At 40.9% G+C, this 16,008-nt stretch overlaps 1 protein-coding gene across 4 annotated transcripts in view; it reads left to right on the forward strand.

The window, feature by feature from the left end:
• Nucleotides 1-7,009: 7,009 nt before the first annotated feature.
• Nucleotides 7,010-16,008, forward strand: part of LOC146480063 (uncharacterized) — a 56,411-nt gene continuing 47,412 nt past the window's right edge. For all 4 annotated transcript variants that reach the window (XM_085110134.1, XM_085110137.1, XM_085110136.1 and 1 more), the window contains exons 1-3: nucleotides 7,010-7,159; nucleotides 14,939-15,172; nucleotides 15,621-15,896. In XM_085110134.1, the coding sequence (XP_084966260.1) occupies nucleotides 7,096-7,159; nucleotides 14,939-15,172; nucleotides 15,621-15,896 (574 nt within the window). In that variant the 5' untranslated portion in view covers nucleotides 7,010-7,095. The remainder of the gene's footprint in view (nucleotides 7,160-14,938; nucleotides 15,173-15,620; nucleotides 15,897-16,008) is intronic.

Here is a 16,008-nt window from a genome sequence, read left to right on the forward strand (position 1 = left end):
TACATCATTTGTCAGATTTGTAAATGAGTACTTTAAGGGTTCCACACAGAGTAACGTCAAGAAGCAAAGTAACCCAGCACCGTGAAAAAAACCTTTCACCTGGGAAATTACTTTCGGTGTATGAAAAAGTATTTAGTGTTCTCGACGACTTCTTTGCGCGCTGGCGTATTCCGACCCGCACAATTGTTATTTGTTTTTTTTTTATTTTTTTTTATGATGATGATTCAAAACATTTATTACAATTACAGAGGCACTACAAAGTTTTAAATAACAATAAAATTTTTTATAATGGAGTAAATTACTGCTGCGTGGCCAAAAACAGCCGCGCAGTTGCTGAAAGTGGCATTTATTGTTCTTGGTGGAAATGTATTTTTCTACTTGGTATTTGAACCTAGCTTTGAATTTGAAACACCCAATGTTAGGAAGTGCCTGTTTTTTTCTGCAATGTATCAATTAATATAAGATAATTTAATAGGGGGTATGATGATATTGCAATTCCAATTATGATGTCTTGTAAACGAAAAGCTTGAAATTCCTCGCTAGTGCAAATTAAAAGGTTTCTCCAGTTAAGGCTGATTTGAGAGCAAACGAAAAAAGAAAAAAGTGATCTAATGTTTCTGGATCAAGCTTGGATCAGTTTTGCAAAAAGTACATTTTCCATGCTGGAGATACCCAATTTTAAAAAAGTTTTGTGTTGGTGTAAAGTATTGAATTTAGAACTTTATATTGAAAAGATTTGACGTAGGGCTCTTGTGGAAGGATGAAAGCAAGTCAGATGAATTAAAATCATGTTTTAGTTTCTTTGCATTACTAGGTAGTTGGGCTTTCTCAGAAATTATTAAGGAGTAGCAGAATGTTGAAATCTTAGCTTTTATGACAAATTTCATCTCCCTGTATAAAATGAATATTGTCTTTATGCACTTTACTGTTTCCACACTACAGTAGAAGGTATTGAGACCTGTCCATGTAAAGAAGTCTTTTTAAAAACTATGTTACTAATTGCGTTAAAGGATTCTACATTGTTGATACATATTCCAGAGTCATGGCAAACCCATGGCACACACAAGAAAATATCTTAGTTTTACGAGGGCATTGTATCGAGTGTAAGTAAGTAGGTAAGCGTTATTTAAGCACGTAACATTGATGAGCAACCAAAAGGCTCGTTACTTTTCTTTGCCTACATAAATTAAATTTGCGAAGCTGAGTTGATAAACAATTTCAGATAAGTGGCATCAGGTAGAACCCACTCTCAGATGACACATTTATGTCATTGTTGACGTCGACCTTGACAAAATTTGCAAAGTGTTTTATCCCCAGACACAAGAGAAGGATGGATGTCTCCAAGATCTCTTCGAAATAAATTTCAATCTTACGCGCAAAAAGAATGTGATGTTGTAGAGAAATTAATTTGGTTTAGAACACTTGTCCAATAACCGCCGAGGAGCACTTTCCTTAGTGTCTTCTGTGAGAGGTAACATTTGGATCCCTCCAATCGAAAATTTCAGTATCAGCTCGCTGGGCGGGGCCCGCGAGCAATCTTGGACAATTGAAATAAAAAAAAAATTAAGACCACTCCTCCTCCATTTCAATAATGGAACATTGGCGGCGCCAACAAATTAACTTGCGAGAATTTCTGCTATCTTCATCACCACGGTGAAACCTTACCTGGATACCAAAGCCGAAAAAGTTGTCTACGTTAAAGAAATCGCGATCAATTGCTACAATGCATCTTGTAACTGCTAGGGATGGATGAGACGGTAGGAAGGTTGGCTTCGCTTTGTGGAACAACAAGTGATGGCGCAATGACGATGATGAAACTTGGTAACTGCAGGCCCGTAGCAGGGGGAGGGGCAGGGGGGGCTCGAGCCCCCCCAGAATTTTTGGAAGTTACAAAACAGTTTGCCAAAAAAATAAATAATTAAACCAAATTGATGTGCAGCAATCAGTTTTAAACTCTGACGCTGCAAATGCCTTTTCACAGCCCTTTAAAAATGTGTTTACTACCTTTCAGTTTCCTTCGTTAACAGTTTGTTTTTATAAACAACAACAAAGGTACTCCTACCTTGTGAATCGGAAATAAAAACCAAAATGGATCGACATCAACCAATCTTAATCCCTAAAAGCTGTTGAAATAAACTACTTGTTTTCTAAGGCATCCGCTCATTTATAGCTTAACAAATGTCCTTAGACCTCCTTAGCGTATAACAATTTAGTGTTCGCGCGTTGTCGAAAGACACACAAATATGTCCACTCAAGAGCCAGAGAAAAATTCTCCCATAGTCGGATTCCTACTGCCTGGTTAAAGCCAAATTATAAAAGAGAAAGAAAAATTTGTCGTCGTTTGTTTACGTCCTCCTTCAAACGTGAAATTAGGAAACCTCACATGGTAGTCACCGTGAAAGAAACGGCAAAAAAGGTGTACCAAAAAGTGTGCAAGTGTGCAGGTGCAAAGTTATTGTTTTACTTACTAAATCTACTTTTTTTCTGTTTTTTTTTTATGTTCTCGTTGTATCTTAAACTCCCTAATCAGTCTGGTTTTTTGGGGGTGACGGGGGTAGTTTTGTTTAACTATTTTGCTGAGCCCCCTCAGTTGTTTTAGCCTTGCTACGGGCCTGAACCCCGGAACGGTTTTTTCATTGGGGTATCGCCGTCAGCGAGGATTTGAATTTAGAATCAGGATCGCCAATAGAGAATTCTTTACTGCTCTGAGAAACTTCCTTCCACAAATCACAATCATACTTTCCCTTATGTCAGAAGTGTAATCAGCTGTAAATAGATGTTAATTTAGATTTTAGTGCTAATCCAACCTGTTAAATTAATCATGATCAGGTAGTTGCTCATTTACATATCGTCCAGTGTCACCCTTGTATCATTGTTGTAATCTAGCCTCGTTGATAAAACAGTTCAAATAAAGGCCTGATGACTTCGCCCTGTACCCCACTTGGGAGCCTGTTCGCAGGCTAGCTGATGGCTTGCCAACTCAGGGACGAAATATGATTCTAAGATTAAAAAAAAAATCTGCGTAGATCGAGATAGTTTTTCATCCCGGATGATTTTCTTTCGATTCGAACCCAGAGAAAGCATTAGATTCTTATTTGTACGGATGCGGGCTGCCTTTATCTGGAGTTGGCTTGCCTTTGCCGGGGAAGTGGCCGTCCCATGCCGATACCATCTCTCATGAAATTTTGCCTGAAAAGCCGAGACAGATGAAATTATATGAATTTTTTTTTACTCCAGGTTGTGCTGAAGGGAAGTGGATTTTTCTCACCCAGTTATCATGAAAACAGTGAGAGGAAAATAAGACATTGGTGAGAAGAAGCGTCCATGGAAGAAATACATCCCGCGAGATGAGATTCCTTGCGCGTGAGAGAGCCGGGTCATTCCGTGGCAGGACGTCTCGAAACAAAAACATTTTAGTTGTCTAGGAAGAAAAATGGCAGCGGCGTAATATGAATTTCACGCCTCTAATCTTGAAGATGGGTTGGAGGGTCACTTTAAGTTTAATTAAAACTGCCTGCAACTGAAATTTGACTTCATTCCTGGCGAATTGCAGGGAAAATTTCGAAGGGTGCTTGCTTGCTCAAATTCGCATAAATTTCGCGAGCGCTTGCATGCTCGAATTCTCGTGTTAAAGGTTCAACGAATGCTCGAATTTTCGTAAGTTCTACTACTGTATCGGCATTTTTTGAGACTGATTGTTTAGCGGGCCGCAGGTTCCTTGTGACATCGTGACGGAAAAGACGTCACGAAACTGCGCAAAAGGTCAGCTCCAGGAAAACAACCACATAAAAGTTGAACGCGCTAAAGGGCGATTTAGAAGGTACGATTTTCTCTTACGACTGTCGCATGCGATTTCTAGAGCGCGCGCTGCTTGCGTCATGCAAAAATCGTACACAACTCTCGCCACTCAACATTGCCTTTACCTACGATTTTCGTAGGATTTTAAAACATGTTTTAAAATCCTACGACATTTTTCGTGTTGTGTGTGTCTGTCGTAAGGATGTTGTAGGTTGATTTACACGACGCGATTCGTGTTGTAGGCATGGCGTAAGCGTGTCGCATGCGACAAATCGTAGGCAAAATCGTACCGTCTAAATCGCCCTTAAAACATGTTTTAAAATCCTACGACATTTTTCGTGTTGTGTGCGTCTGTCGTAAGGATGTTGTAGGTTGATTTACACGACGCGATTCGTATTGTAGGCATGGCATAAGCGTGTCGCATGCGACAAATCGTAGGCAAAATCGTACCGTCTAAATCGCCCTTAAGAGAGTTGTAGGTTTGATTTACACGAAACAATTCGTGTCGTAAGCCTGTCGTAAGCTTGCCGCATGCGACAAAGTCGTACCGTGTAAATCGCCCTTTAGAATTGTTGTGCAATGTGCCGGTGAGAAGCCCGTGAGAAGGTCTAGTGGATATAGGTAAAATGGCCACAATCAATATTAAGACTATCGAGTCAGTGTGTTACCTTTTTCTATCAAAAATGAACCAAAGGCAACGACTTTATTCAAAGGAATAAGTTTAGATGTTGCTTGGATATTTTTAAAATGTATATCGACAGATTTTTTTTTTATTTGCTTGATCGAATCTTTACGTAGTTCTCGTATGAAAATCGAAAAAATAAATCCCCTATCAATTTTTCTTCCCCTCGTTTGAGGCGGACAAATACGTGTAAATTTCACTTCCTCGTTGAACCTACTTGACCGGGTATGAATAGAGGTATTCAAATCCCCCGATCCGTGCTATTTTTTGACATCCGTCGATCCGACACCATTTTCGTTCAAATCCGGATCCGCATTACTTTTAAACTTTCCGTAGTATAAATTTTTTTTTGCTTTTCTTCTACAGAATTTTGATTTTACAGGGAGTTTTCTACCATTGTTATCATTTGGTTTGCGGCTATCACACCCGTCCTCTCTGGACCCTCGGAAAGCGAATGCCTGGTTTGTAATGATCGATCCCTTATTGAGATGAAATGTAATTACGAAAGATAAGTTGACGATCATGGAACTGGCAAGAGGATACGCGAATAAATGCCGGTAATCAAGTTATCTATAAGCTACACTCTTTTTTTTTCTTTTAGCCTGAAACAGTTAAGTAACCAGGTTATAGTATTTCATGAAGTTTTTAGTAGTTTACACTTTTAATAATCCTGAGTGTAGTTAATTTTAAATAGACGTTGAGTGTCACCTTCTTTACACAAAATAAGAGAATTCGCCACCTTCAGCAAGTTATTTTTTCAAAAAGCGCTCGAAATTAAAATGAAACAGAGTTTCCCACGTCCGTTTTGCGTCGCGTTTGGCACGTCAGTTTTTTTTTCCCAACGATCTTCAGAAAAATGTCCATGTCCAACACTGTCCTGGATTTTCCTAACCTATCACGAAAACTTCTGAAAAAGTCCCGAAGAATTTGCGATTATTGCAGAGAAACTTGTGCCTAGACTGAACATCGGCAATGGTAGAAAACTTCGTGTAAATTCAAAATTCTGTAGAAGAAAAGCAAAAGAAGATTTATACTACGGAAAGTTTTAAAGTAATGCGGATCCGGTTTTGAACGAAAATGGTGTCGGATCGACGGATTTGGCCAAAAAATAGCACGGATTGTTTTGAATACTTCTAGGATTCTTTTGAGGTATTTTATATATCTTGTCCGCCGAATTCCAGTGCAGAAATTAGCTCTCTGGAAATTTCTTAGGTTGCTTTTATTCCCGGGGTGAAGGGGGGTGGAGTACTCCACTATATCGGGAGCCAAAGGGTTTGCCAGTGCGTTTTGGTCTGAAATCGGCTTAATAGGGTATATATAGATTTGAACGATTTTGGTCTGAAAGTCTCAAAGTGGGTATTGATTTTACAGAAACTGGCATGGATTCTAGAACGTCTGAAAATGGATATGAACTTTAGAAGCCAGCAGTAAAGTAAAGTAAAGTAAAGTAAGTAGTTCACTTAATGTCAGTGCTTGCGAAATCTCCTGAACCAGAGGCTCACGCCGAAGTGCTTGACATAATCTAGATCGAATTGGAATTTGGAAATGTCGGTTTTTGAGGAGAGAGGAAAACCGAAGTACCCGGAGAAAAACTTCTGGGAGCAAGGACGAGAACCAACAACAAAATCAACCCACAAATGACACCGAGTCCGAGAATCGAACCCTGCCACATTCGACACATTCGTGGGAGAGTGCTCTCACAACTGCGCCACTGCGCCGGGTACTAAAAATTACATGGTTTGGGCTGAAATAGGGCCAGGATTGGAGAACCAGCTCCCCCACTCCCCGGAATTTTAAAGACGCCAAAGGGCGTAAATGTTGCTCTTTATCCTCCGGAAACCAAAGGAAGTGACGAAAGTTGGGTGGTTTAAAACTCGTAACTTTTGAATGCAGGGTTACACACGACGCTTCTGAATACGTTTGGTCGCCGGATCTCTTGTAATGGAAATTATGACGTGCCAGACGGCTGACACTAGAGCTGGCATTACGGCAAAGGGCAAATTATTTGGGCGAATATTTCAACTGGTACCGCTAGTCTTCTTCAAGGACTTCTTTGCAACGCTGGCCCTGAAGAAGACTAATTGTACTAGTTGAAATATTGGCCAAACCAGGAGCCATAATCCCTGATTGCCCTTTGCCCCTGTTCGTAGTTTTTACACGTACCAAACGGGATTTATGGACAAACCTCTTTGAAGTCATTTAATAGACACAGCGGGAAAGGTTTAATATTTGTTGATCGAGAGCATGCCTTTTGTTTTGATGGCTCATTTCCGGATTAACAATTGATCGCACTAATTATTTGCCGTTTTTGAAAAGATACAAACGAACCACTTCAACGTAATTAGCTTCATTGATGGAACCTTTCACAAACAAAAGCAAGAAACCATTTACAATTTCAGAACTATTTGCGTCTTTTGCGAAAAACACCAAGTTGTGTTTGTATTTCGCAATTATTTTACCACACCTTGCCGGAAAAAGCAGTGTCAGGCAATAAGCCAATTAAATGCCAGAAAATACCATCAAAATGATTGACAAGCGGAAATGGTTCTGTCTTATCATAAAAACCACTGAGTTTCGTTGGTGATCACTTTTCGAGGACAGCCCTCGATGCTAAGATGAAGGAGTTTTTCTATATTTTGCTTTTATTGGGAGTGGGGATCTTTGCTGCGTTTTGTAAAGGTATGTTTTATGTCTGAACCTACTGTCGCTAGGCCCAATTTGTTGAAACGAAGCTTCAATATTTACGCATTCTTTTCTGGGCATCGAAAGAATCACGTTGAAACGCATCCTGCAGATTTTTTCACCTCGAGTACTACCACGTTCGCACTTTCATAGGAATGGCTTTATGTCATCACCACAACTCTTCAATTTATTTATTTGCAGTCTAAAGAACATCGAATCAATGCTTTTCTGTGGTATTAAACAGCAAACGCGCTGGGAACTTTTTACTCTGCATGCCATGATTGCGATTGTGCAGGATTTGACAATGAATTCAAAGCAACTTGCATTTTGTTTGCCGTTGTTAGCTTGAGATTTCTTTTCGCGGCAAAAGAACAACTAATTTATTACAGTGCTGTAAAGCTAGAGATGGAAAACGCAGATGTAAGCCTTGAAGTCGCTACGGTGTTTATGGATAAGGTCACGATCGATCGGCGAACTTTTCTGCTTAGTAATCCTGTCATCGCAGCAGTTTGCAGCTTTTTCTGTAGTCAGAGCTGTTATGTAAGACTTGGTTATACACTTCAACATTTAGAATTCGTGACAGTTTTTGTGTTCATAGTTTGGACATAAATTTTTTTTAAAGGTGTTTTTGATGGTTAGGTTATCCGTAACCCAGACGTGACCTTTTAACGTGCCACTGTTTGTTTCGTACTTTGAGCTAAGCGTTTTGTTTACAGAGGTGAGTAACTGCACAATACTCTACCACTCCTGATCACTATTGTCTTCATCTTTCGGTATCCTTTGAAGAACGAAGCCGATAACAGTGCCTGTTCTCATTATAATGAGATGGAAATATCAAAGTGGCAGGGACTATTCTGCAGTTAAGCTGTCTCCTTAATCTTTTCGGTTATTTTGAGCCAATGGAAAGGAATTAAGAGATTTTCATTTAATTGATATTAAAAATTATCCTCTGTCTATATATATGCCTGGTCGCAGGTCAAAATGCCCCCACAAAATATTTCCTAATTCAGACAGGACGACAAACAAAGAAACAATTCTCGCCTGTAATATTTTAACAACCCTATGTATCAAAATTATACAATGATGCATTTTTACCAGTTGTTGTAAATGGTTTGAGGCCCAATTTATCTCTCAACAATAAAGTCATCAGGGCTTAATTAAGGTGCTGTTACACTAGGCAATAATTGCCTTTGTAAAAGGCAATTAATGCCTAGGCAATAATTGCCTAGTGTAACAGTGTTTCTTGCAACTTGTCTCACAAAAATTATTTTGTTGTGCCGTTGCAACATAAGTTGTACGGATTGTTGGATTGTTGCCTGGTGTAACTGAAATGAACATGCCTTGTAATGTTTTTGTTGTAGTCACCATGAATGAAGTAGAAAGGATCTCTACTTCTTGCAATGATTTCGGCAACAAAAAAATATTGCAAGACATGTTCATTTCAGGGCATGTTACATTGTCTTATAATAGGCAACAATTCATGCAATGAGTTCGTGTTGCAACAAAATTGGAGACAAGTTTCAAGTAAAATTGCCTAGTGTAACAGTGCCTTTATTTAGCAGCCTTATTTTTGCTGCAATCTACACTACTTAGATGTTTTAGCCATTTCTCTCAGCGCAATTGAGCTAATTGAATAGTTTGAAACATTATTGAATTTTTAACATTTTTGAATTTTTGTAGCTATTTCTTTAAATTTTTTAGTTGTTTGGAGCCTTTGGAGTGGTTGGCTTTCAAAGGCAAAAAATATCCGTAAATGGTATTTGAACCGCTTTGGTTGCAATCAGTAATCTTAATTTATTTATTAATTCTTGATTTTTCATGAATAATAATCATTTGTGAAAATGAGAAATTATTGATTGATCAACCAGGCCATCTGGGATGAGCCCAATTCTCGATTTAACCCTGTTTTGTTTACCACAGACATGTATTTGAGTTTCTCTCCACCAATTAACACAGCATTGTCCCAAACAAACAAACAAACAAACAAGTAAATAAGAAAGAAGCAAAACAAAATCATGACTTCCTTCTTTTATCTTAATTTTGGTGTCATGCTATATTTGTTTAAGACAAGTTCTGGCAACCTTTATGTTAACATTCTAGTTTTATGTAGAACCAACTTGTCCCATGCTTTCAGCATGTTTGAATGACTGCAGTTTTCCATGTTGTGCAGAAAAGCCAAAGTTAATATACCAGCTGTCATTTTCCTGTATATCGCATCCAGTGATAAGCATTTTGGACAAGCATTAATTTATTACTCCATATCAATTGATCATAGGCCCTTTGTTTATCACTTAGTGCAGTGAGGTTGATTGCAAGAGGTTTATAATTATTTGCATTGTGGATAATTTGAAATTTACTGAGCATATACTTTAAGGTTTTTCTTGATCCAATAGTGAAGCTGTACTACTGTGCTAGCAATACGCTGATAGCATATTTTAATTAATACAGCATTACAGAAGTATGAATGTATTTATAATATTTAACATTTATTTTAAATATATATTGTATGGTATTTGAAGATCAGTTTTTTCGTTCAGATTGTGTTTTGTAGGTGAGTAGTGTAGGGTGCATTCTCTCCCCCCCCCCCCCCTCGCCTCCAAAAATGGGGGCATTTTGGGCTGGGGACAAAAGTAAAAACTTTGATGAACTCTGATTGGTTTGGTGAAAATGTTAATTCAAGTCATTGCCAACAGATGGGGGGAGGGTGGGGGGTGCCTGAGGTCATGTGCAGCCCCATGCATTTCTACTAGCTTAGTGCGAATGGTATCCATAGCAACCCTGTGGGTGGCAACCACCCACCAGGTACTGTCACACTCAGCAAAAAAATTCAGTGGAAACCAAAAGAAAATAGCTAGCGCAATTCCTTTATTAACATACACACCTGAAAAGGCAGATAGGGGAGTGTTTGGGAGCAAACGTTCTTGTGCACCAAATGCACAATGGCAATTGTAAAATGATCTGCCACCAAAAGGAGAGGTGTAAAGCAACAAATTAAAACCACTGCAAAAATCGTATGGCCCCGCATGGCACTATCCATGGGAAGACCGCTGACCAGCAGCCTTACATTTAACTTCATCACTAATAGACAAGCATGGGAGGAGGTGTCTGAGTCTGAGAGTGTTGCAACTTAGCATGGCATCCCTAAAATTGAGGGCCTGTTGAAGCCACCCTAGAAGCCTCTAGTTGTCAAGAGTGGCACAACAGACTTAGGGAGTGACCTGGCCAGGGCAGGCCACCTGTCATTGATCTGCAACCAGATGGCCAGACTGCTATGCTGCAGACATCTTTAAGCCAGCTCCTGGGAGAGCCCTATCGGGGACTCTATGTGCATCCAAATATAAAACCGGTGTGCATTGCTGGTCCAATTGCCCATGCCCATGGATGAGATGTCTGCCAGTGGGGACTCCATTGCACCCTGTGACTGTCGCATCACCAATGCGGAAGCTGTGACTTGAATACTTTGGTTCAGTTCCTGCTGAACCAAATTGCATATGAGATACGAGAGCTTGGAATCAGGGATGCTCATCTCGTAGTAAGAACAGAGGGCCAGGAGAATCACCTCTTACAATTCATATGACATCAGCACATGGTTCATACCACATAGTGGATAAGCACTCCTGTTTTTGAAGCCTTGATCCTTAGGTGAAGGCATGTGATAGAGGTTAATGAATCTCTGGGAAGAAGCGGCCAGATTAGGAACCATAGATCTGATGGACTAAAGAAACCTGAAAAAGGCCAAAATACAGAGCAGAACATGTTGGCTGTTGAGGTTGAATGCCCTGAAAATTATAGTCATAATACTGTTTGTGACAGGCAAACACCAGGCTGAACGGTCCCCCTGCAACCACTTGATGTCTCGCAGTCAGTATCCTAGAAGTAATTGAAGACAATCACAAAGGGGATCACCAAAGCCTTGCTCAATAATGTAGGACACATACTGTTGATAGGTAGACCTTTATAGTGTCATGTCCTGCACTGTGTTGGTTAGGAAGGTAGCAAATAAGTCCACTTGTTGGCTGGGCAAGGGTTCAAGCCAGATGAATGCACCTTTCCCATCTCTACGCAAAATTCAATAAATCAATAACAATTATTGAGTTATTAATAATTATTATTCTGATCTGATGTGCAAGCATTCTGAGTGGAAACAGCCAGACCTTGAAGCAGGAATTCAGCACACATGCAACTCTAGAGTGGAGGAATCCACTTGTCCAATGGAGGCTGTGGAATTAATTGGGAGTGGGTGTGACTGAGCTTCTGGAGCTAGCTGTCTGAACCCTTGTCAATGAAAGTGAGAAAGAACATCAGCAATAGTGTCGAGGATACCAGGGGTGTGCTGAGCAGTAAAGGTGAAGCTATGGTGAGCATCAGCAGAGATTCCAACCCTTGGCAATGAAAAAAGGAAGGTTTCTGGTGTGGTGAAGCCACGCCTATGAGCGCCAAGGGCACAAGCTTCTAGGGGGGTGGGGGGGGGTCTAGGGGCATGCCCCCCAGAAAAAGTTGAAAACTAAAGGCCTCTAAGATGCCTTTGCCTGCATTTTGAGATCATAGTCAATGGAAAATTGTCTTTGATAAATAAGAAATTTACATACCTTCATGAGCAGTCAAATCATTGATACCACCATAGCCACAAGAGTTGTCGACGTTGCACAAATTACAGTGGTACTTGTACTTTGCATCCTGCACATGTGTCGAGCACGCTCTCGCCCATTGAATATCAATTAACGCCTATGTCGCAAATGGAGGTTGGGTGCCCAGGAGCCAGGGGCTGGTACCGCCAACCCAAACCCAGGTAGGTAGAACACCCCATAAGCCTGCCCTACCCACAACCCAGCCACGAGCCCCGCCCGCAACCCAGCCCCAACCCTAGCACCCGTCACACTGAGACAAAAAGCTCAGTGGAAGAATAATAAGTACATAAGACAACGAACTAACCCTAACCCTAACCAACCCCCAACACCAATCCCCAACAATAACAAGGTAACACTACTGGGAGGGAAGGGAGGGAAAGAAAAGCCCAACAAAACGCGATAAACTAGCCACGCCACGAAAAACGCTGAGTAGAGTAAATTTCCGAGCACGTGCAAAGGAGCACGCCTAAACTGCAAGAGAATACCGCTGGCCACGCAACTGCCTGCAGACCTGAACCAGGCCCCAAACAATAGTGTAACAACAAATGCCCAAACGCTAATGTGCTACCCGTGCTCAAACTATACGCCAATAAACGCTAACGCCTTGCTACGCCACGCCACCACGGAGCAAACTTGCTCCAAGTCGTTAACTAAGTTAAATTACATTTAACCCTATTAAAACTGTGCATATTCATGAATGATGAGAATGACAGAGAGAATGACTTTGAAAACCACACCACGAAGAAAGGCAAACTTGCACAAAGTTAAGGCAATTCAGTGCATTACTGCGCCCAAAAAACTGCGGGCTTATGCTAGGATGCCCCAATGGTAAAAAATGCGTGAGATAACACAGAAAAAACAACAAAGGATCATGCTAGTGAAGACTAGTGAAGCATGGAGCACATTATCTTTCTTTTGCCAGAGGAAAGTTACAAAAACGGGAGAATATTGAATGAAAACAGGAGGCCAGAAATGATTGCTGAAAACAGAAGGTTTCTGGCCAAAACAGGAGAGTTGGAATCTCTGCATCAGAGAAAAGCAATTTGCACAGACACTGCATACTGCTGGAACCTTGGATTTCCAGAGGATGTGCACCATGGCTTCATTGCCAGAGCAGAAAAGGATGTGTCTTCTAAACTTGGAACAGTTCGTTTACCCCCTTTGGACAAGCACGTGTTCAAAGGGATTAATTGCGCAACACACACCCTTTAGTATCAGGTGAAAGGAGTGTCGTGTTTCATTTCAAGTCAGTTTTTACTTCGAGCGTATACCAGTGTATCGTACTGTTTCGTTTCTTCTTCCCACCCACCCACCCTGGGTGATTTTTATTTAACGTCATAGGGTGGCAGAGAGGTTTATTAGGCATATCCTTGGCAGTTGTTTACTTTTGTTCGTATCCTTAATAAACTTCTCTCCCTGCCAAAAAGCGAATTGTGTCTCATTTGTGTCAGGGGGCATAGTTGGGGAATTATAGGAAATTGACTGAGCTGATTGGGATGAGTCCCAGGGAGCCAGCCAGGTCTAAAGTGGCCTCAAGATCTGTAGCAGCTGATATGCCAGGAAACAGCCAAAAGCTCAATCACGTGTCATGTTGAGAGAAAGTTATGCCACCCAACTGAAATTCGCAATTCAAGTGGACAAGATGATGGTGATTACAAAAGGCACAGAAAAAAAAAAGAGGACCTGGACCTGGCCGTGCCACCTTTGCCTTTGCCAATCATTGATTCCAAGTGGCACCTTGTGTGGCAACGGCGGAAATGCCTTGCGACAATCAATTCCTGCAATGCTGCCAGGTTATCAGTGGGGAGACAAGCAAAGGCAAACCTGTGCCAACTGTTTATCACCGACAGGCTGCCCAAATGACAAGTTTCACAGGGCTGGGGAATGAAGCAATGAGCTCTAAATGCAGGAAAATTAGCTAATATTAATAGAAGCCAATTAGCCAGCTTGGTCACTGCAGAGTGCTCACAAAAGTCCTGATAATAATTAAACCACACATGGCCACTTAAGTGGTGATGGGTATGTAGGATCGGTAGCTTATACTGCGTGAGTTCCTTCCACCAGTGTGGAAAGTGTGAGACCAGCACCAATGAATATATAGAGAATTTCATTGATTTGCCGATGCTGATTTTTTAGCTTTGAAGTTTTAAAAACCAGCTAGCTGTGTAACAGTAATTGTGGCTCAGGATCTGCTAGCAGTTTGCTATAATCCACCTATTTTCCCACAGCTATTTGGGCACAGAGCTTCACAGGGTTTCAGCTGAGCATGAAGCCTGGACCAACAACAAAAGGTTAATCTGGGGTGTATGGAAAGCACCGATGGGATGGGAATGCTGTAAGCCGAACTGTTTGTCACACAAGAAAGAGAGCTGGTGGCTAACATAAATGATGTTGGTGAGGTCACAAAGGTTGCAACAAAAGAGGGAAGGACAGAGGATGAAACTAGGCTATGATACCTTATGGCAATAATATAATCATGATGAAGAAAAGATTCTGGATGCCGGAAAGTTACTGCGGAAGAAGCAAGCAAAGCAGGAATGTCCATCATGGGAGCTGGGCTGGTGCTGGAACCGCTTGAAACCACATGTTGTGGCTACTTTCTTCAGTCAGGACCAATTTTATGGTTTGAGATATTAGAGATGATGAATCCAGTAAAATCATTGTCGGGAGGTTCCCAACAACATCACAACAGAAATGGCAGGCTAACTAGCTGAACTGCTTAAGAACACTGCAACAGACAAGGACAAAACAGCTAGAAAACAAAGTTGATTGCCAGGCTGTTATTTGTCCTTCAAGCCACAGCAGCAAAAAACACTTGGTGGCAATGAGAGAAAGGAAGCTTAAATGTATGAACAAACATTCTCTTGCACCAAACAAGTAACGGGCAATTGTAAAATGATCTGATGCCAAAGGGAGAGCTGTAAAGCAACAAAGCCTCTGCAAAAACCAAATGGCCGGCATGATCAATGGGGAAGACTGCTGATCAGTATTGCCTTGCATTTAACTTGGCCTTAATTTCATCTAGCGACATTAATGCAGTATGCGTAATTTATTCTAATCTTATATTTTTTTGGAGCTGCTTAGACTAAACATTGGAACTTTAAGTTTGTCCCATTATTTTTACACCATTTTGTTCATACATTGTTAGGTGCAGATTTGTGCAGCGAGACAAAATGCACAGCCCAGGGACAAATCTGTGTTGTGAACAACCACAATCAAACGGAATGCAGATGCCGTGAATCTTGCCCAAGATCCACCAATGATGGTCAAGTGTGTGGGTCAGATGGCATAACTTACCGAAGTCGCTGTGTACTAGATATGACATCATGTAGGCTGGCTCCAACTGTCCCTATCTCAATGGTCTCAGCTGGTAGATGCCAAGGTGACTGTTAGTTTAATGTTAATAAGCTTATTCACAAACTAAAGCATGGAACAAATTTATAATAAATTTCCTGAAATGCAAAATCCAAAAATATGACCAGCACCATATGAAAGTGGTGCTGAATAGCTTCCATTTGGATGGTCATTTTACAGGATTTTATGCACGGACTCAAAAGTGTGTCCTCTGCCTTTGTATGCAAGTACCACTGGTTTGTATGACATTATTGCTCAGTATGTAACTGGCAGTTTATAGTCACCTTCAAGGATGTTATGTGTGGACTCAATCGGTATAACCACATAATAAACATACCACCCAAAAGTCCTAGGAAGGTTCTTTTAGTGTTATTTTTTTACATGAAACAGTTGGAGGGTGGTTACAGTTAAAAGTCTAGCTTGGGGTATTAGTCAAATCATTCCTTATTATTTTTTTTAACCTTTTTCATTTTTAGCAAGTTCACTGAAAGTCAGCGCATCGCATCGGTCGTCACAAACTTTACTTTCTGGTTTGCGAGGTGAAATTTATTGTGGAATTGAAGGAAAGGCAGTTCAAGTCCTGTGGAAGAAAGTTGGCATGAAACGTCGTCTGCCCTTCTCAAGAGTACGAGCTTATAACTCAAAGACACTTCGCTTCCATCGTGTCCAACAAGAGGATGCTGGGACGTACGAGTGCCGTGCCTATTCTGGGTCAGCTAGTGCTGTGGCCACTGTCAATGTTATTGTTTTGGGTGAGTAAGGCCTTTGTGCCTATTTAAGGTTCAAGCTTCTGGCTTAAGTGATTGCAGTCATTTGGGATACATGCACATACATTGTATACTCTGTAGATGTTCTCTTGCATGG

Source organism: Pavona decussata, unplaced genomic scaffold, assembly GCF_977016875.1.
Source record: "Pavona decussata unplaced genomic scaffold, jaPavDecu1.1 SCAFFOLD_56, whole genome shotgun sequence".
NCBI classification, from domain to species: domain Eukaryota; kingdom Metazoa; phylum Cnidaria; class Anthozoa; order Scleractinia; family Agariciidae; genus Pavona; species Pavona decussata.